Here is a 23,144-nt window from a genome sequence, read left to right as displayed (position 1 = left end):
CCTGGAATCAGATTTATTCGCTCTGAAAGGAGACCAAATCACACCCACCCAGTTTAAAATGATTCTTCCGCATACTCAGTGCAATTACCCATTCTCACCAGAGAGTGCCCTAAATCCCCCAAATCTAAAAACTTACAGACATCAGCTTTAAATTAGACTGAAATTTGGTCTTTTCGTTTGTAAAATTAACTGTAAACATTGTGGCTGTTAAATAATGAGAAACATTTTTATGTATGCAGCACTTTAATTGACATGTGAATACTTGTTAAATACAAAAAGTTAATATGAATTAAAAAGTAAAAAAGGTCATACAAATGCAAATTATAAACTTGAGTCAATTTACATATTTACATTTTTGTTGATTAGACTACAACCAAAGACAGAGAATATGTCAGACATTAAACTGTTTATAATCTTGAGTCATCTAACCTCAAGAATATTTAGAGAATTATTTCTCTAAAAAAATTCCTTTTTTTCTTTAGAATTATATTGTCTATGATCAAAGAGTATTTTTAAAATAACTTGAATGTATCCAGATTTTGCTTTGTTTATATTTTGTAGAAAATGCACTTGATCTTGATAAAATTTCAGACCCAGATCGTGTTTGTATTATTAGGATTATTAGTATTTTTTTGTATAACTTTTGCATATATATATATATATATATATATATATATATATATATATATATATATAAAAGATATAAAAGTTTTACAAAAAAACACATACGACTGTCTGGCTAAATACTCAGGAGAACTTGCGGATGAATCTGAGCTTGATGTAGGCAATGATGAGGAAAATGATGGTCATAATGATCAGGGCCAGGTGGTTCTGCCATAAACCCCAGGTGGAGTAATCGATTCCTTGGGACTTCAGATGCTGTTCACCTGTGCACCTGTTCAGCAAAGAGTTTTAGAAGAGGATGAGTGATGTGGCAACAATATATGTTCATCAATATTCATCATGCAGTTAGTATTTGTCTTCTTATAAGGTCATATGAGACATATTTGTTAACATATTTAAACATATGTACGTATGGGGACCAAAAAAAATGAATTTTTGAGGTGTCATATGACTGCATATTCAAAATAAACAAACAATATATGTGCTTCAAACTTGCATTATTTTGCTTGTATAAAAATAGAAAGTTGGTATTCTGGTCAGTAGATGGTAGTAGATGGCACCTTTTAGCTGGCAAGAGCCAAACTGTACTGATCTGTCTCTATTCTTAACAGAAACACCAAATGACCAGAACATGTTCTGTTTTATTTTATTTATTTTATGTGTGTGTGTGTGTGTTTATACATACGTGATCCCCTGTGTGTCGTTGGCTAGTCTAGTTGTGAAGTTTCCGCAGAAATTCAGTCCCACAAACTCATTGATCTCCAAAGCCTGTGAACAGATTACGCTGTCAGTTAGTCTTCATATTAGGATCATTTTTTGGTTCCAAATGGCAAAAAGTGCGTTTAATGTTTGCTAAATAAGAAAATACAGAATATTTAATTGAGAATGACTATGTTTTTGACATTTAAGTAATTAATTTGTGCTTTGTTGGTATAAGTTCAATAAATATTTTGTTCCCGCTTTATAATATTTTATAAATATTTTATTTTATCTATCTAAAAAAAAAAAAACAACAACAACTAGAATTTCCCCTCGGGGATCAATAAAGTATCTATCTATCTATCTATCTATCTATCTATCTATCTATCTATCTATCTATCTATCTATCAAGTGTCTCTAATAACTGTTTAGTTTCACATCAACAATCAATAAAATAATAGTGTAACTAATGGTGAAGTACACATTGTTACAGATTGATTACAGTTTTTGCAGGTTATGTAACTATACATGTCAGTATTATGTGTGTAGAATAAGTATAACGTGTATAAACTTATATTTCTCTAACAACTCTTGTGTAATTAGAGATATGATTGTTTTTTTATTCCTAAAAATCATTATTCAGATTTCATTATGAAAAGATGGACAAAATATTCTGCTTCGTCTAACTCACCTTTATACACATGTAGTAACATAACCTGTACAACTGTAATTAATCTGTAACAATCTGTATGTTGCCAATAGTTACACTGTTATAACATGGATTGTGTATGGGTAACTACACAGTTATTATAGACACTTATTATAAAGTGGGGTATTATTTATTTATTTGTAATTGCCTATTCTTTAAAAAAAGCAAGATGAATTTTACTATTAGATAATTAAGCAATAATACATGAGAGGGAGTGCTATAACGTGTAATACTGAGGCAGAGTACTGTAGAGCAGCACAGCAGTGCCAATATTACACGTTATAGCACAAACCTCAAGTGTTATTGCAATTATACCACAGTTTCATTGTCACTGTTTATTGAAAGATTTTGAGAAAATACAATATGTTTAGTTATAAACACTCTGTAAGTTAAAATAGTTCCATAGCTGCTTCATTCGTAGCTGCGCTGTTTGGTTTGTAAGCGCTACATCGTTGCTAGATTTATCTGTATGTGGTGGAGCTTCGGTTACAGTGCATTACCGGCTGATAAGGGCACTCATTAAACGCCTCTCAGCCAATCACATTGCAGGGTCAGCACTAACTGTGGCATAATGTCATTTATGCAGTGGTAAAAAACAAACATATTTAATAAAACCCAACAAAAATAATGTGTACAGTGTTTCTGTTTTGCTGAAAAGTTTTAATTTGCTGCATGCCTTCATCCAGTCTTAACTTTGTGTGTTGCTGTGTGTCTTTTCCTGGTTTTATGGTTAGTCTGGTTCTTCTAGTTCATGTTTATTGTGTGGTTTTGCCCAGCCTGCTTTTCTTAGTCTTGTTTGTTCATCTCAATAAAACCATGACACAGTCACATTGGTGTCCACTTCATTAAACACAACCTTGTGTACAGTATACAGTAAGAGAATAGCACTAGAGACTACCTACACTGAAACGCCACATGTCATGGGACATGCAAAAGTCTTAGGACACAATACTACATGATATTGTGTCCTATGACTTCTGCCATGACCAGTGGAAGCTTAAGAACCCTCAACTGACCTGTGGCGTATGCAGAGGTGGAAAGTAATGAATTACATTTACTCACATTACTGCAATTGAGTAGATTTTATGAGTAATTTGTCATTTTTAAGTAGTTTTTAAAATAGGTAATTTAACTTTTACTTTTTTACATACATTTTTACAGTAATTTACTTCGCTACATTGGAAAACTCCCCGTTACTGAGTAAAAAATAAAATGCTGGGGAAAAAAATTGTCTGAATTAAAAAAATAAATTGGCGAGGCGCATGGATGGATGGAATAACAAGGCAATAACGTATTTTTATCATTAAACATTCTGCATAAATGTTAAAAAAAAACATGTAAATAGCAGTTAAAGCATAGCAATGGTGATTTAAAAAATAATAATGAACTGTAAAACTATAAAAATACAGTTTATAGTCACATATATGACCATAACTTTTTAACAGTAAAGAAAAAAATGGATCATAGAAACCTATGCCACTAGTTCTATGGGGTGGTCTGAACAAATACTGCCTGAAAGGGCCAAATTATTATGTGAAATAGTAGTTCATTAAAAACTATTTAATTTATGATTTGTTGTACTTTTTACAGTAAATAATTAAAAGTAACTATGTAACTTTTACTCAAAGTACATTTTAAATTGAGTACTTTTATACTTTTACTCGAGTAGATTTTTAGATGGGTACTTTTACTTTTACCTGAGTAGAATTTAAGCAAAGTAAAGGCACTTTCAATTAACTACAATTTTTCTGTACTTTTTCCACCTCTGGGCATATGCATGTGGGGTGTAAGTTCTGCAAAAGTTGCTTGCCTGTTCTCATGGACAATTCTGGCCTGATGCTGCCGGTCACAATCATTAATCCACAATCCACTGCACTATCCACTGTGGATGATCATTACTTTTTATGATGTATTCCTAGTTCACACGTGAGGAATGCTCCCTATCTTTATAGTAAAGTCTCCATAGATTGTATATACAAAGTAAGAGTAGCTAATATATATTCAGCTAAAGGTACATTCACTCCAGCACTTTTGACTTTTTTGCATTTAGTTCTCCATGTTAGTATTTGAGTTATGATTATTTACAGGCATAAATGGAATTTATCCCAGGGATATTTTCATATTTGCCTTTTCTGTAACTAATAAGAGCCAGAGAAATATGTTTGACAAAGCAAATACCATTTGTGTCCTAGTTTTGAATGACATCCAACTAAATTAAAGGCAACTGAATGGCTTTAAATAACAATCTATATATTCTTACTGTTAGTGCGTAGCGTGGAATGCTGAAGTACTTCAGCCAGTTCAGCCAGGCCATCACACTCTCCAGATTCACCAGCAGACCAGAGAAAATCTGCAATCAGCAGTGTAGTACAGTTAGACAAATCCTCCACAGCTGCCTTGATCCAAAATACAAAATTTGATTATTCAAAGCTACAGGAAATTTTTCTGTTGGAGTCATTGGGAACAATTTAGAATTTTGTTTAAAAAAGTGTTTTCCAATGTGTATTTTTTTTTCTTTTTTCAAAAGCAATATTCTAAATGAATGGATATTTTATTCTAATGCATAATTTTTTTTTTAAAGCAATAAACTATTTCATGTGGGAAACTATAATCTGCATTGTGCACACAGTAAACTGTAACTTTTTACTTTTATAACCCTGCATTTAATAAATATATAAATACATACAGTGCATAAATTAAAAAATAACTGAAAACAGCACTGAAATAGCACACCATCATGAAGACGAAGGAGATGGTCATGAATATGTTTGCAACGGCCACAACAGACTGGTCAGCAGAGATGGCCATGGTCATAGCCGTGGCTGTGTAGGACACAAGGGTGACTGTAAACATGAAGATGAAGAAGGCTGCGGCTGTGGGCTTAAATCCTACACACACACATAAAGTAAGAACAGTCCATAAGTTATTACGGCTTCAGCACTTAAAACAGACTGACATGGTCTGAAAATGAGAACAGCCCACCACTCACCAATCATAAAGTAGGAGACACAGGTGAAGAGTATGGCAGGAATTGTGCGCAGGGTGATGATATCAGACAGGATCTTAGTCAGGAAGTAGACAGAAACCCTGTAGTAACCGCTGGTATACTCATGTCTAAAAATAAATAAATAAAACCAATACATTTCAGACTCTGCGCCATTTAATATTAACCAGCTGATCAGAACATGCAGATAAACTGAGAGAGGACTTTCACATACATGAAGAGTTTCCTCTCTGTGATGAACAGCTCAGCAGCTGAGAGTGTACTGAAGCACTGATTAGTCGTGATGAAGAACAGAGCACCAAATCTGTCAGAAGAAGCATACATTACATACACATTTATAACCATACTTTATAAACGTATACTACACCACATTCTGCTTATGCAAAAATATATATATATATTTACATTAATCTTATTATATAACTGGAGTGATTTAGTATTTGGAACTCAAGATGGTGAAGCTGAGAAAACCTTTGAATCATTCTTCAAACAAACTGATCAATATGGCGTCAAAATAGTGTCAAATGTTTTATGAACCAAAAGTATAATCCATAACCAAGAAATTTAAATTTAAAAATGAGAGGACTATTATTGATATCAAGAATTTTTAAATCATGTTTGTAAACAGACTATTTATTATTGAATAGAGAGTTTAATATTCCGTTTTGTGTTTTAACTTTATAAGAAATCTGTTCTCACTTTCAGTATTTTATTTTCACAGTTAAGCTTCTCTCTGTCTTGCTTTAATTTGAGAATTTTCTCGCATTTAGTTTTGACCCTGTTTTTACAGGTGGGTGGGGACTAGTTGGTAATTGGCTGCTGGAAATAAACCCCGCCCATTAAATTCTTTTCACTCCCTCACATCAGCAAAATCCTGTGACTTACAATGCTCACTTCATGTGACTAGTATCAGGATTGTAAAAGAATATGCAAATTTTAATTCTGGCCCAAATGCTTGGCTCACACCTGGGCCAAGTGATACACATGGCAACATCTCAATTGCTGAGTATAGTAACGCCAGCAAAGTAAAACGTATGTGCCAACACCCCAATTGCCAGGTATAATACGGCAATCGACTCAAACCACATATGCCAACACCCTGGTTGCCGAGAATAATACGACAAGTGGGCCAATTGACATGTGCCAATACCCCTGCTTGCTGAGTGTAATACAACAATTCCCCAAATTACATGTGTCAACACCCCGGTTGCATAGAATATTACGTCAATTGGCCCAAACTACATGTGGTAACACCACTGCTTGCCAGGTATAATATGCCAATTGGCTTAAACTACATACACCAACACACCAGTTGCCTAGAATAATATGACAACTGGTCCACACTACATGAACCAATACCCCTGCTTGCCGTAGTATAATACAAAACTTGGCCCAAACATGTGTCAACACCTAGTTACCTAGTATAACATGTCAATTGGCTTAAAGTACATGTGCCAATACCCCAGCTCGTCTAGTATAATACAATAATTTGCCCAAACTATGTGTCAACACGCCGATGCCGAGTATAAAACAACAAGTACACTACATGTGTCAGCACCTAGTTGCCAAGTATCATATGGCAATCAGCTCAAACCACATACACCAACACCCCAGTTGACCCAGGGCAATTGGCTTAAACTACATGTGCCAATACCCCTGCTTGCCAAGTATAATACAAAAATTGGCCCAAGAATGTCAACACCTAGTTGCCGAGTACAATATGACAGCTGGCCCAAACTACATGTGCCAATAGCCCTGCTTGCCGAGTATAATACAAAAACTGGCCCAAACATGTGTCAACACCACAGTTGCCGAGTATAATATGTCAATTGGCTTAAACTACATGTGCTAACACCCCTGCTTGCCGAGTATAATATGCCAATTTGCCTGAGCCACATGTGCCAAAACCCAGATGGCAGGTATAACTTTTTGAATCAACCTGTGTCATTTTGGCGAACTATACAGTTGTTGAATATTAACCACATTTGGCATTCCACATGGCCGATGCAGAGTCTGAGCCTATGCTGCAATTCATTAGTTGAGCTTGGGAAGATTCTTTATGCTATCTCTATATCTGCCCTTTTGAAATCCCTCTCCATATATAGGCTGCCTAGCTATAGAGTCAGAACCTGGGTTCTTGAAGGATCTTAAGGTAAGATGGGTGGACATTATCATCAGGCTATAATGACCCTAGCTAGCCAACCACTGTGGTTTGTTGCACTAGATATGACAAAGGGTGACTAAGTGTATAAGGGTATTTGGGTTTAAGTGGTTAAAATTCTTTATCGTAATGACATGGATTTCTCTCAGTTCAGCTGACATATAATCTAAGGTTACAACAAACGGTCTAATGCCATGAAATCCGTCTGCTGAAAGCTGTTCATGCATGTGATATAAGATGTAAGGAGGAGAGAATGTCTGAGATGCATGTTAAACGCATGGTCCAGTGCACTGGCTTTTGACCTATAATAGACTCTATAACATAATGTACAGATTGTGGTGAGGTTAAGAGGCTTAGGCCAGGCCAGCCACAGAGAACTGCCTACGTGTTATTCTGATTATAACACCTCAATCCTAGGTGGTCATGTTCATGTTAGTGATCTGAGTACTGTACAGCATGATACACTATATCTGTGTGCAGAACTGCTTTCAGCCTGGCACATGCTGACATTAATCTAAAAGAGGGAATACAGAAAACTCTGTTTAAGGGTGTTTATTAGTGCAAAAGTTCAGGTCTGAGTCTGCACCAAGTTTTGTGCTTTTTTTAGAGACTAAACAGCTTGTCTGCATCCTGTTGTCATCACCTTTGTTATATCTCCCTATACTTTACATTGATTTGTGGAATGTTGTTAGTTCAGTTTGAATCCCAGTCATGTAGCTTGCCATCAGCTGCTGGAGCCCTGAGAGAGCACAATTGGCCTTGCTTTATCTGGTTGGGTGGATGGTGCTCTCTCCCTACGTCAGTGCTCGGGTGATGTCGATCAGCACAGGGCATCTGTGAGCTGATCTATTGCACTGCAAACATCATTTCTTCTGTATTGTGTAAAGGCTGATAAAAGCCTGCCTTAGATTCCTGTGATTGCACCCAGGAAAGTACTTTCACACAACAGCCTGAGGTTCAGTTGATCCAGACCACCAGACCACCTATTTTGGTCAGTCCAAATTTTGGTCTTTTGCTCTGGAATGTAGTTTGTGACCTCTTTCACACTTGCTGTTTTGGTTCTGACCAAACTGAAAAGTCTGATAGTGCAGACTAATCGAGGTAAGTGTGTAGGCTACCATTATAAAGCAACCTCCTTCAGGAGTTTCAGTTTCACGCCTCGCTAAAAGTTAAATGCTAAAATCAAATCGACTTTTAGAAGTTGGCACCTTTCCACAGGTTGGTTTGTGAAAAGTCTGCCCTGCTAGAGCTGCCCTGTCAACTGTAGGTGCCATCATTGTGAAATGGAAGCATCAAGGAATAAAAAAAACACTACCTAACAGACTGAATAGTACCAACAGTAAAGTGTGGCTTGGGAGGGATAATGGTCTGGAGATGTTTTTTTTTTTCAGGGTTTAGGCTTTGCCCATTTAGCTCCATTAAAGTGCATTGTTTTTACTTTAGACAACAATAAGCACCAGTGTGGGGAAGGAAGGGTGGAGTGGTGTGGAGGATTTCCAGTGTCCTGCACACAGCGCTGACCTCACCCCCACTGAACAGCTTTGAGATGAGAAATTGAGATGGCATTAGCTAGCCAGAGCTTTTTTATCCAACACCAGAATAAAAATAATAAAAATAAGTATAATAATCATTATCTTGAAGTGTTTTTCACTTATTTAACTGCATTGTTGTTAATTATTTAACACTAATGTTATTTAGAACAAAAGGTCCAAATCTTGCAATGCAGAGCGGCCTGCCTTTAGTCTTGGTGATATTACTGATATTGAGGACAGGACTGAAACATTTGTAATTATTTTTAGAACTACCTTACCTGTTCTGTATGCCACTCTGGTTGTCCTTCACTTTATAGAAGATTGCACCAACAATGAGGGCCAGGAAGACAGTGACTCCCAACTGTAAGGTAAGAAATTGGGGCAAAAAAAAAACACCAAATGTTAACAAAATTATTAGTGTTCAACTAATCACCAGAAGTCATTATACTACATTCTGAAATGTAAAGGTTTGTAAAAGTCCTTGTCTATTTTTTATTTAAAAAAAGCACAGAAGCAAAACTGGAACTCATGTGGCATTTTCTGTCTGCTCTAATTTATCAAACCTAAAAAACAAAATATTGTAATTCATAATCTGTACTGTGAAAATGTCTTTAAGTATTATGATATTTTATTTTGCCATTATAATTCACCTCTATTTAAAAACAGTCTGCAGATAATGTTTTGTGGATAATATTTTTTATTAAAACAGCAGTTTTTGTCTTATTTTATGGATTACATTTCTCTGTGCAAGAATCATAATGCTCTAGGGGTGCAGACAAGCAGGTCCCAGATGAAGTTAGTGAGTGTGAGAATGAGGGTGAGAGACAGGGTGAGATTGGGGCATTAATCTCTTGAAGACTTATGGATACTGACAAGTGTCTGCCTGGCATGAAATCAGTTCCCAGGGTGAAAGGCTAAGCAAACAGAGCCAAATGGGGACGAGGAGCCACTCTCCCCTCATTCCCACTCGCCCTTCATGTGGAAGCGGCGCTCTGGGGCCAAGTCGCACGGTCAGGTGATGGCCTGGCCGCCACTGCCCAACTCTCCCTGGCTTTGTCCACCCTTTTTCCTCCAGTATGATATCACTGCAGATACCGGCCAAAGGAGGCAAGAGTGGGGCGTCAACAATCACCAAATCCGCTTAGCCTAGCTGGCCCTGGAGAGATTAACCTAAATTATCTGGGGCCAATTAGCTGTTAATAATTCTTAAAGTGAGGTTTCTCTGATGGCATTTGGTGGCTAATGAGCGTGGTGGCTAATGTGAGCCTGTGTGAGCAAGACGGGGGAATGTGGATTGTAGGAGGCAGAGAGAAAGCTGGGCTTAAGATGTGAGCAAAAGTCCTGTCATAAGGTCTTTGGCTGGTGGCACTATCCCACAGATATGCTTCCTTTTTTCCTGTTTTTGCCCCCATGTTTGGACCCAAACACTATAATCCATTCTGCTGCACAGAAATATGGTGTGGTGATAACAGTGAGTATCAGCGGAGAGAAAAGTACAGAGAAACTGTACTCAAGTGAAAGGATGGAAAGTAGCAACATTTACACACATTTAACTATATAACCCTACTGAAAAACATTCAGGCTCAATCATTACATTACATTACATTACATTTGGCAGATGCTTTTGTCCAAAGCGACTTACAATAGTGAAGTACAAAAGTAATAGAAGTTAAAGGTAAAAACATTTTTTAGATATGGCCTAAAGGAGGTTAAAGGGAAATAATGGGATATAGGAGTGAAGGAGGGGAAGAAGGAAATGAGGTTAGAAGTAGTTAGTGTGTTAGAGGTGTTAGGAGAGTAAGGGCTCTTTTAAGAGCTCTGTCTTCAGGAGTTTATTAAAGATAGTGAGAGATTCTCCTGATCTGGTAGTGGAAGGTAGTTTGTTAGAGGTGTTAGGAGAGTAAGTGCTCTTTGAAGAGCTCTGTCTTCAGGAGTTTATTAAAGATAGTGAGAGATTCTCCTGATCTGGTAGTAGAAGGTAGTTTGTTCCACCATTGGGGAACTCTGTATGAGAACAGTCTGGATTGCTTTGTGTGAATGTTTGTTTGGTAAAGCGAGGTGACGTTCATTGGAGGAGCGCAGCGGCCGGGAGGTAGCGTAAGCCTTCAGGAATGAATGCAGGTAGGAAGGAGCTGTTCTGTCATCACCTTGTAGGCGATTGTAAGAGCTTTGAATTTGATGCGAGCATCAACTGGGAGCCAATGAAGCTCAATGAGCAGTGGGGTGACATGTGCCCGTTTTGGCTGGTTCGGCTGGATCACTTGGATGCAGAACGCATTATTCATAATGCTGTTAAGCCACCTCGTTAATCCGGTTATACTGGTTAACCTGTTTAGCTGGTGACCTTTAGAGCATGTGTTTTAATTTAAGTTTTATAAACTAGCTGGTCTACCAACATAACCAAGCCAGCTGATGCAGGATTGACAAGTAGCATGACAGCACACTCTGAGAAAAGCGCAGCGACTCGGTTCCAATACATCATCTCACAGATGCCTTGTGCTGATCAACATCACCCTTTGAAGTACCCATCCAGAGAGAGCAAGGCCAATTGTGCTCTCTCAGGGCTCCGGTAGCCAATGGCAAGGTACATGAACAGGATTCAAACCGGCAATTTCCTAAACAAAGTGGCAGTGCTTAGCCCGATGGACCATTGGGCCCCCTTGTTGACCCTGTTGATGTTGGGTGGGAGGGTGGATAAGTGTCTCCACCGTTGAGCTGCCATTTTGTGCAAGAACTACCACTTGTTTAGCAGTTTTCCACACTCTTCTCTGTTTTAAATAAAGTTTGCTCAATGGGACTATGGCCTGCCTCATTATTCCACCCCCTGTGATGCTACAATACTTAAATAGTAAGTAATTTTGCATGCATTCATTGTTGTATATCATAACTACATTATGCAAAGCAATGCAGTTTCTGTGTAGTACATATTGTGAGTGTAAAACTTGCTCTTTCTATTAGAAAAACGAAAAAGAGTAAAAGTATATATATTCAAATCTTTATATATATATATATATATATATATATATATATATATATATATATATATCATGCATTAAATCACTTTGGGTTTCTTACCTGTGCAACAGAAGTCTGAGGGTTCAGCATCAGGTTCCGGAATGTCCTCTTTAAAACCCAATTAAACTGATGGCAGAAGCCACTGTTGTAGGTGATGACGCGAGACTTGGGCCTGATGCTGTACTCTTTGCCCTGGATGATGCGCGCCAGTTCAGTGTTGGTGTCTTGAGCGTAGCTGCTGTTTTTGTACTCCTCCACCAGACGTGCTTCAATACTCTGCCTCCTGTCTCCAGACTCTTCAAACTCTATAGCTGAAATTTGTGTTGAGTGAATGATCATAAGTACCACAACCATCAACTTTCAAACAAGAATTAACCATAAACAAATCTTAAATATATTTGAAATCAGAAAACATCATGAATACTGAATACTAAAGAATACTGGGGCTTAAGTAGCCTACATATCACATTCAAGATGTATCAGGAGATAATGGTCAGTGAAGAGCAAGAGCAACATTATTACTGCAGTACTAATAGTTTAATTGAAAACTTGAAAATAGTCAAGCATAAAACATGAGGTTAGAGTTGTTAGCCTAATAATTGGAAAGCTGTCAAAAAGAGCTAAAGAACAGGGCTGCAAACTGGGTGGTAACAGACAGCACACAGGCTGGGCAATCTGGCAACTGCTCAAGAGGTCATGGGTTTCGATCCCAACTCATGGTTAATGGCAAAGTGCCCTTGAGGCTGCTCTTACCATTCCATGCATCAGTGCAGTGTCCCTTCTAATCAGTGTCAATAGAGGAAGAATGATTTTGGTTTAAGCCAGTGTTTCTTAAACTATGGTTCTAAAGGGTTTTGTTTTTGGTTGCTAGACAATTGAGAATGTGTGATATCCCAAAAAATAGTCATGTATATGTACAGTATGTATTTTCCCATGTTTTGTATATGTAATAATAGTTAAGAACCTATGAGAGGCTGAAAATAGCATAATTCAATTGTAAACAAATACCTTCTGCATTCTGTAGCTTGGCCATAGTCGCAGCAATGGAGTCTCCATTAATGACATCCAGGAAGAAGTCTGCGGGGTTGTTATGAGCTTCACAGGCATAACCTGAAACACCATATCAAAATCAAATATCATAAACTTGGGAGAGTCTTGTTAGTTTACCAAGTGCAAAAGGCTCATTCTTAAAGTACTCATCTGAGAAATGTGGCCTAAAGGGTATTAATTAAAAAATAAAAGCCATACATAGTAAAAAATATAATGAATATAATTAGGAATATGGCTAAAATATCAAGTATGTGGTAGTACTCAATTAATATGTATTTTAATGTGTGTTTGTGCATGTGCTTCTGTGTATTAGTTAAAATGTACCAATGTTGGAAAAGTAGTCCAGTGCATTCTGAGCAGGTCCATGGTACACCAGTCTGCCACTGACCAGAAGTGTGAGGCTGTCAAAGAGCCGGTAGATGGAGTAACGTGGTTGGTGAATGGACATGATAATGGTGCGCCCATTATTGGCCATTCTGGAAAGGAGAAAACAGAACAGAAAGTAATTAACACAAGGAGACCACAGAGTACAAAAATAGATAAAAGTTATTTTTATAAATAAAGAAAAAAGGACAATAAAGGAGAAAAGGAGAGTAACTGAATAAATACTTGGCTGATTGGTTAATTAATTTGTATTGCTCTGCTAATAAATAAACCACATGAATATGAAGGCTGTGTAGAGAATAAGAAACTACAATGCAAATGTATTTCTCAGCGTACTAATTGTTGGGTAATAACTGATGAAACTGGCTGCTCACCGTTTAAGCAGGTGCAGTACAGAGTTGGCAGTGCTGGCATCCAGGCCTGTGGTGGGCTCATCCAGGAACAGCACAGAGGGGTCAATGATCAGTTCCATTCCAATGTTGGTTCTCTTGCGCTCCCCTCCAGAGATGCCCCGAATCAGCTCTGTGCCCACCTGAACAAACATAGAAGAGAGATGTCAACAGATGAGGATGTGTAAAAATATAGTAAATTGATTCATATTAGATCAATGCTGTACATACTTCAATTTAACACAATTTTTACAGTAGAGTGTTCTTTAAGCAATGGTGATATTCGCCGTACAATTTAGAGAAGATTTATCATGATATGATAAAAGATCAATATATTATCCAGGGGAGGGGTGGGTTACCCGAGCATCAGCCACTTTGCTGAGGCCCAGCTCAGTGATGAGATCATTCACTCTGGCCTCCTTCTCCTTCTGTCTCACGGAGGAGGAGAGACGAAGAGCAGCTGAGAAACGCAGATTCTCCCTCACTGTTAGAGTACCCATCACCACATCATCCTGAACAGACACAGATAAACAAACACACACATACACACACAAACTGCACAATCAGCAACCAATTCATTTCCAAGTAGTGGAAATTCAAGTTTGCTGGTGTACAATTAGAGACTGAAACTAGTCCATTGATGCACAGCAGTTGATGCACAGAGTTCATCCTCACTTTACATTTCCGGTGACGGCCACCTAACAGTGGCACTGATGTTAGTAAAAACCCCATGCCAATTGTGCATAACATATAGTGACTCAGTAATATTGTTATTATAAATGTAAACTTTTTTGATAATAGTCTATTATGTACTGTTCAATGTTATGGGTATTTAGAATCTAGTATTTAGAATTGTTATTTGCTACATTACACATTATTGTTTTGTAACATTATTCATTTTATTACATATATTATTATTTTACCTGTACAACATAGCCAGAGAGACATTTGAAGTTGGGTGGCTGGGGGGCTCCATCAATCAAGACTTCACCAGACAGGCCTGAGGGGTCTTTCCTGGCCGCAAGAACGTCCAGAAACCTGACGTTTGGCACAGACATGAAATACAACATACCGTTGAACAATATTTTACACTGAAATTTACTAATATATTTACTAATGTTATTACCATAACTTTTGACAACACACAATATTTATCTTAAGACACATGCTTGCAGTCGAAATGCATCATTATCAACAGATCTTTAAAAATACAATTTAAATATTTTGTACAGGGATTTATATTCAAAAAGGTTCTGTCCTTAATCCTATTAAACAGGAATAATCACACTCTTTGTAATGAAATATTCAGCTAAGTAAGTGTTCTTTAAGGATGGATGGTATCCTCAATATGCTTAAAAAGTATATTGGTGATATGAAAATATATCATGATGCTACAAAAAATATGGTAATATTGCCCCCCTCTAATTGGGACACATTTAGATCTATTTAAAATGTACTCACGAAGATTTGCCACCTCCTGTAGGTCCTAAAATGGCATTCAGCCCAGGTTTCATGATTCCACTGTAAACAAAGGACAAATACACCAGTTTGATTTCAATCTAAGAAGAATCTCTCTGTCCAGTGCTGCATCAAGAAAAATAAAAGCAATAAATCATTTTTTAAGTAATTCACAGCTTTTAAAAAACGGTGTATGGGATTTTCTGCATGTGTTTATGCTGCATAGACTGAAGTGCAACCTGCTAAATCTTCAGGCATTAGCCTCAAATCTTGTCAACTCAAACACTAAAACATTTTTATCTAGTTTTAGCCACTAGTTTAGGACATACAGTTTTCATAGCCTACTGGTGGGATTGCTATTGTGCTGGTAAGCTACATTAGCACCTATATTAAATACATTTGTGCCAAAAGTGTGAGTTAGCTGATTGACTGCCTTCCCAAAGATGATATATTGGTAGTGCTGTCGCAATAATTACATTATCGATTTATCATTTAGCTTATTTTGCTTACCTTGGTTTTGCCTATTAAGAAAAAACGATTAACATCAATGAGGCAGTATGTCAAATGTGCTTACAAATAGTGTATTTATTTAACTTTGTTTTATTTATTTAGGATAATAACAGATATTTATATTCCAGTTCCAATGTCTGAATATTCCTAATGAAACATTAAAAGAATATTGCTCATGAAAAGAGTACAATTGCATTATTATGCTATTAAATTATCATAAAACCAGTGGCACAAAATGAAACATTTTTATTTAAATTCTCACAATTATTTTTGGAACACAATATTGTAAAAAAAGAGTAACAACCTTAAATCTAATCCATACAGCAATTAGTGCAAATTCTAAAATAATTAAAATATAATAAGTGTATTTAGTATTTTTCTCCACATTTTACAGTCCACCGTCTTTAAGCACCACCATCACACACAGCTAAGCGAAACCTCATTTCATAAGAGCTTTACGACACTTTATAGTGTAAACATGTTATCCAACAGTGGCACATGGCTGGAGCAGACATGGCTTCTCACCTACTTGTCTTGGGTGTGTGATGACTGTGCGTTAATGTGTATACCATATTATGAGTCAGGATGCTTAGTCACACACAGAGCTCAGAGTAAAGCAGAGCTAATGCAAGCTAATGTAATCTGAACAACAGATTCACTGCAGATTAGCATTTTATAACAAACTTAAACAATCCTCATTTACCTCAGGAACTGATGTAATCAGGCCTTTAATGCATTCGATAATGTTTACTGTGAATCAACAGAAACCATGTTTACCAAACCTTTTAAAGTGATAATGCTTAACTGGGATCAGTTTATTCCTTTTAAATTTTATATAAATTCTATTTTTGACCCTACTATATATACAGCTTTGATTAATAGTGTAGCCTGATGCTAAATCAGCCTTCTTAACCCTCACAAATGTTCAGTATTTGGTAAATATAGGCCAGTGTTAAATGCTGGACATTTCTAAGAACACTGGAAACTAAAATTATTTTAAAACAACCAAAATCCTCATTCTTAGCCACATTTTTATTTAATTTTATTCCTTCATATAACATGATTTCTACGGTGCCCTATATAATAATCTCCTTATATTAAACATATCAAACTGAAATATTTCATCAGATATCTGGTATCAAGCAGGCGTAATTAAACATTTCATTAACCTGTACCATAAATCCTACAAAAAAAGATGAACTGTGACATGTAACTACAACTAATTATATCCTAGCAGCCCATGCTCAACTGAACCAGGAAGATTAAATGCAGGAGCCCATGCTTAATATCAAATAATTAACACTCTTATGGGACAAAAAAAGCCAGAAAAAAAGTGTGTGAAATAGCACAATCACTTCTGAGAAACGTCAAGTATATTTAATAGCATTTCTGTGCAGAAAGGAATAGTTTGGTGGTGGGCCGATTCCACTCTCTAGCCCAGTATTCCTCATCACACAATGCTAGCAGCACTAGGAGGGGGAAACCTAGCCTGTGATTGCACCAGCTATATTTTACACACTGATGCTGATGCAACTGGATCGTAAGTATTGAACAGGTGAACATGCTTGGAGGAGAGCACTAATTCTACAGGGCGAGTCAAAAGCCACGGGACACCCTTTTATTTCAGAAATTAAGTATGGCACCTTTTAGGATGGTGGCCATGTTTAAAACAAGGGCCCTTTATACACTACTTGCTGAGATATACTGAAATATGTAATTTTCCCTTTTTATTTTGTTTCCCTTTTGTTTTGGGGAAAAAAAGGGTGTCCTGTGACTTTTGACTTACCCTGTATTTTTATAGTGCTGTCTGAACTGTTATTTGAAAATGATCAGATCAAATTTGTGTGGCTGAATATCACAAATAATGATGTGATAATGACGTTGGCAACCTAACTATTTTGCCAGACTGGTAATTTGCCTTTTTTCTTTTTTTTTCCATTTTCTCCCTAGTTTACACAGCCAATTACCCAACCCATTTATTAAGTCTCCCCCTATCACTAGTGATGCCCTAACACCAGGTGGGTAAAGACTAGCACATGCCTACTACGATACATTTAAAGTCAGCCACTGTCTCTTTTTAAACTACTGCTGATGCAACTTTTCCGAGTAGCATCACAGCGCACTCGGAGGAAAGCACAGCGACTCGGTTCCGATACATTAGCTCACAGACGCCTTGTGCTGATCAACATCACCCTTTGGAGTGATGTGAGGACAGAGGGCCATATCCACCCAGAGAGAGCATGGCCAATTGTGCTCTCTCAGGGCTCCGGCAGCTGATGGCAATAGTAATGTGACTTTTATACACGAAAGCAGGAAATATATATCTTTTCACCATTTAAACAGTAGTTGTGCTTTTGACATGGTCATGATTGTTGTTGTGTTAAGAGTGACACAAAAGACATGTTAACATTCGTTTTAAGCATCTAGAGTTTCTAGACTGAGACACATCTCTACAAATTTGAGTGCAATCGCAACCAAATCCGAACTAGACTGGCAGTCTAAACATATCTTCAGAAAAGGCACAGACTCACTTAAGATCCTGTAGGATGTCTTTAGTGATGACCTTTTTCTTACAAAGCGGCCCGCTCTTCATCTTCACACTGTACTGGATGTTGTGAAAGCTGACGGTGGATCCACGCGGCTGTCTGAAGGACTCTGTAGTGACGATCTTTGACCCAACCGTTCCATTTTGGCCCACCTCCTCAATCATTTCGATGTTGGCGTGATTCACTTGACCCTCCATCTGAAGAGGCTTCTAATCTGCATAAATAAAGGTTAATGGGTAAAGCACACAACCATAAAGCACAACTGCAGAGACAGGATTAATTTAAAAACAGCTGTTCAGAACTCCAGAACCTGCCAGGAGCTGTTTATTGTGTTTTATTCAATATTATTTTAAATACTTAAAGAAGTTCAGCATCAAGTTTTAGACCCAAAACATTTAAAAGTTCATAAAAATATACTGTATTGCTCTAATTCAAGCCAGGTTTCATTAAGTTGTCTGCTTTAGGACTTTTTAAATGCAAGGCATTCTGGACAGTTATCTTAAATCTATTCATGTTATACAGTTTTCTTAATCATTACGACTCCTATGGGTTAATAAAACCATTTATTTTTTATTAATACCATATACTGAATTGCAAATTGACAGTACATTTAATGTCCCAAAACTAATGCCTACTTTTTTGCCTAAGAAGGTTTTACTGAAGCCATTTAGGTATGGATATATATATATATATATATATATATATATATATATATATATATATATAAACCACCATATAATCAAAATACCTGCTAATAATTTGCCATTATAGATTATTTCCTATATCAGATAATGACTGTGTGTAGCAGAGAGACATAGAGTTAAAAAAATACACTTTTATCATCAGTAAAAAATAAATAAATACTCTATCTTAGTATTGAAATTTTCATGTGAGGATCAATTCTTATCATACCAAAAGTCTTGGGATAGCAGTGTGTACACTGAGTATGTAGTGTTATCTCAAGGGGCGGCTTAGTAACACCCCCACAGTTGTATAAGTTGTGAGATGTTATCTTGTGAGTAAGGCTAAACACTGGACAGTGTGCTCATGACAAGGCGATGTGAATTAATAGAGCTCAAGTGAGGTCTGATAGTGGGTGCAGATGGATGGGATTTTCCATTTCTGAAATTGTGCAAGCATTTAACATTCCTCAAGCCACTGTGTCACAGTGTGTATCACGTGTGGCAGCATCTGGCTAAAACTGTCAGAAAAAAGACTCTCAAAGGTCAATGCAGTTTTCTTTAGCTTTCATGCCTAAAAAAGTAAAATTATTATACATTAAATGAGTGTTACAACTGTATTACTATTATACACGGAGTATTTTAGAAATGTAGTAAGAATTGATGTGAAATATATTTACATTAGAGTAAAAATAAGCTCTTTGTTCCTGTCATTTACTTACTTTTGTAAGTAGCACACTTCTAGTATACTTCATTGGGTACAGAAATATATTTTAATATACTGTACTACAATTTTTTAGCATGTTGTAAATTTACTTTTATTTTTTTTAATAAGTAGTAGTAATTTAATTTACTTTCTAAAAAGTTACATGATACATTGTACTTTAAGTGAACTACTGTAACAGTTGTTTTTAACAGACTTTGCTAAAAATGTACAAAAGTATATTTGGAAGTAGGTATTTTATAAGTATATTGAATTACAATAAACTAAAAGTGTACTTCATAGTAGTCTATTTTTTTAAATACACTATATTGTACTTTTACTGCATACTTAGACATCTGTCAATATGTTTTAGGTACAATTAAGTATTTTTTTTCACCAGGGGGGACATGGCAAAAGTCATGGGATAAAATATTAGTTCCTGTACTATAACTTGTGGCATGTCAGTGTAGTATATCCATCCACCTCTAATAAAATCTCCAGCCAGCTGTGTTCATCATTCTGGACTAAAATTTCTTCATCTATTTACAGCTTTGTTTAAATGAATTGAAACATTGTGTGTGTGTGTGTGTGTGTGTGTCTGGTGTTTCAGGGCATAGATAAACCCAGTGAACTTCATCCTAACACAGTGCTGGTGCTGTGCTGGTGCTGTCTGCTCTTTCTGCTGCAAATAAGAGCCGAGGTGCGGGTACTGCTATTCTGGACTGCAGCTTGATCAAATGTTTGGAAAGAGTTCCAGTCTCAGCGCTGTGAGATATCAGAGTGAACACACTGCCTGCACTGCGCATATCTGAGTATATTCAATTACAAGAACCCAAAAAAGAGGATCACGAGACATTCCACACTGGTACAGAGGCTGAGACGCAGTGAAGGAACGTCCATGCTGAAATTACATTCAATTTTCTGGCACTATGCAGATTTAACCCCATTTTGCTATCTAGTAGATCGAAAATGACCCATTTCAAAGCTGAAAGATGTTGGAAAATATGGATGGAATGAACCCTTTTCTGCTGCTTAATAGAAAATTGCTGATTTAATGCATTTGTCCCCTCCAAACTGTATTGCACATACACAGTGTTTGAGTCATCCTGAAAATGTAATAGACATTATCTATACATTATATCTAGACAGTATACAGCTCTGAAAAAAATATTAAGAGACCACTTCAATTTCTAAATCAGTTTCTCTGATTTTGCTATTTATAGGTTTATGTTTGAGTAAAATAAACATTGTTGTTTTATTCTATAAACTACAGACAACATTTCTCCCAAATTCCACATAAAAATATTTTCATTTAGAGTATTTATTTGCAGAAAATGAGAAACGGCTGAAAAAAGATGCAGAGCTTTCAGATTTCAAATAATGCAAAGAAAACAAGTTCATATTTATAAAGTTTTAAGAGTTCAGAAATCAATATTTGGTGGAGTAACCCCGGTTTTTAACCACAGTTTTCATGTATCTTTTCATGTTCTCCTCCACCAGTCCTCCTCCAGTCTTACACACTGCTTTTGGATAACTTTATGCCACTCCTGGTGCAAAAACTCTAGCAGTTCAGCTTGGTTTGATGGCTTGTGATTTATATTTCACAGGTTTTCAATTTGGTAAAATCAAAGAAACTCACTTAAGTGGTTATTTTGTTCCAGAGCTGTATACATACAGCATTTTAAGCTAATTATCTACCATAGGTATAACATGGTTATTACTTAATAAAAATGAATTACTAACTTTTGATTTCAGTAATATCAGTTGATATAAAGACATTGTTTATAGAGAGAAAAATATTCTAGTTATGAATGGTTAAACATACACTGAGTCCGTTTGAACCAGGAACATTGCTGCAGTTCCTTACAGTTAAACATAAAAGAAGAGTTAAATATCTTCTAAGGCCAATTCATATACATTTACAAAATTATACATTTACTATCAATGTTCATCTGCAACACAGAACCTGTGCAGTAGAGATAGTTATTCCAACAAAAGCAGGATAAACTCATTTTTAGTTCCCTTGACAAAAAACAAAAAATATAATAATGGGCAGATGTCCTAATACTTTTGTCTATATAGCATACAAGACAATGACACAGTAAATTTCCTTTAGTTTCTGTCTAAATAATATTGAATGAAATCAGTGTCATGAAGAGAAGCAATCCATGCAACTTCTACCAAAGCTACCAATGTAGATTCCATACTGGCTGAGAGGTTTAGGCATGGGTCAACTGCTTAAAATCACTGCTAGCATGTTAATTCAGCACTGCATTCATGTGATTTTTTTAGAATTTATTTGATCAGTCTTTTAATTGATTGTGCTTAACCTAATTTTTCAGCACTTAACCCTAGAACGCTAATGGCGGGTGATTTTCACCAACACTATATTTTCATGTGATTTTCATTGTGTTGCTGCTGTCTGAGTTACATGGGACTTTGGGTATCTTCAGGGCGCTCACTGATGTTATATAAATAATGTTATTATTTATTTCTCTCCTCCTATCTATGTTTTTGTCAAGAGACATGCGTTCGGGTGATTTTCACCAAGACCGAGTTCCCAGCAGCATTATTTTTTGTTAGGACATTACCTGTTAAAGATTACCTGATTTTCCAATAATTTTTCTGTTTTTTTTTTATAGGGTCATCCATGGTGCCCTTTTAATTTTATGTGATGTTGTATGCTGTAAAATTAAAGAAGGGTTCCAAAACTTGTCATATAGTGTATACCCAACGTTAGTGATGGTGTTACTAATTTTAACGTCTGTGTTCTAGGGTAAAACACACTAAGTATATTCAAATATATAATGTATTTAACTTCGGTCAAAGTGATTAATTTGATTATATTCATTTTAAAGTACAGGCACCATCTAGATGGAATTCAAAACTGTTCTAAAACTGTTTTTAAAGTTTTCTGGTGTAATTATGTAATTAATGTAATTAATTAAATTAACCTCTTAACACAACATACCACTCTATGTCAACATAAAATGTACAACTATGCATAAATATGATTTGCATTTCAGCACAACACTGGTACATAGCCTCTGGTTAGAGTTACACAAAAACTAAAAAACCAAAGCATGTTTGTATGGATGTGTTTTTAATAATTTAATAAAATTTAAACTAACTATGAGTACAAAAGCAGATAAAATTTTAAAATACTCACTTTCCTCCAAAAGCTTTTCTTAATATGCCCTTTAATCACTGCTGTTATGGCACTTCTCTCCTCCAGAGTGTTGCAGTTAACTGCCGGCTCCTCCAGCCCTGCTGCTTATAAAGAGACATCAGCAACAAATGGCACCAGTGGGAGGGCTGAGCGCACATGCAAATAGCATCAGAGATTACACAAGCCACGGCATACTGTATATGTAACATCTGAGATCTCTAAAAGTTTACAACAGAACTAAAACTAAAACATTTCTGCAGTGATCCTTGTCAGCAGATTTTGGTAATTAATTACACAATATATCCACATATGTGTTTGCAGAAACACCTTCTAATGAATGTGTCCAATTCTGACACAGATGTGCAAATGCACACACACAGCTTGAAGCAGATAATCCTACTGGGACCATGCCCAAATGCCAGGTGTGGGCTACAAGGGGCATAAAGCCTGTCAGTATTGAGCTGTGGAGCACTGGAACCATGTTCTCTGTAATGATGGTGCTCCATCCAGT

The 23,144-nt window shown here is 36.4% G+C and overlaps 1 protein-coding gene across 1 annotated transcript; it reads right to left on the bottom strand.

Moving 5' to 3' along the window:
* Window positions 1-235: 235 nt before the first annotated feature.
* Window positions 236-22,847, bottom strand: abcg2d (ATP-binding cassette, sub-family G (WHITE), member 2d). The gene is made up of 16 exons (XM_007234312.4): window positions 22,634-22,847; window positions 18,067-18,295; window positions 15,029-15,088; window positions 14,491-14,605; window positions 13,927-14,079; window positions 13,553-13,710; window positions 13,119-13,270; window positions 12,753-12,854; window positions 11,805-12,055; window positions 9,008-9,090; window positions 5,251-5,340; window positions 5,022-5,146; window positions 4,766-4,920; window positions 4,293-4,382; window positions 1,310-1,392; window positions 236-895 (listed from the first exon to the last, which is right to left on the bottom strand). Exons 2-16 carry the CDS (start codon window positions 18,276-18,278, stop codon window positions 748-750), a joined length of 1,977 nt encoding a protein of 658 aa, XP_007234374.2. The 5' UTR covers window positions 18,279-18,295; window positions 22,634-22,847; the 3' UTR covers window positions 236-747.
* Window positions 22,848-23,144: the final 297 nt, after the last annotated feature.

This window comes from Astyanax mexicanus, chromosome 7 (genome assembly GCF_023375975.1).
Source record: "Astyanax mexicanus isolate ESR-SI-001 chromosome 7, AstMex3_surface, whole genome shotgun sequence".
NCBI lineage: Eukaryota > Metazoa > Chordata > Actinopteri > Characiformes > Acestrorhamphidae > Astyanax > Astyanax mexicanus.
The sequence above is the reverse complement of the archived record's forward strand: the minus strand, read 5'-3'. Positions and strand labels throughout refer to the sequence as shown.

Excerpts from the sequence above, each read along its gene's own strand:
- abcg2d (XM_007234312.4), bottom strand. The coding sequence starts at position 18,278 with ATGGAGGGTCAAGTGAATCACGCCAACATCGAAATGATTGAGGAGGTG. Across the intron at positions 9,091-11,804 it reads CTCAGACTTCTGTTGCACAG|TTGGGAGTCACTGTCTTCCT; the intron begins GTAAGAAACCCA and ends CTTACCTTACAG. Across the intron at positions 5,147-5,250 it reads ACAGAGAGGAAACTCTTCAT|ACATGAGTATACCAGCGGTT; the intron begins GTATGTGAAAGT and ends ATTTATTTTTAG.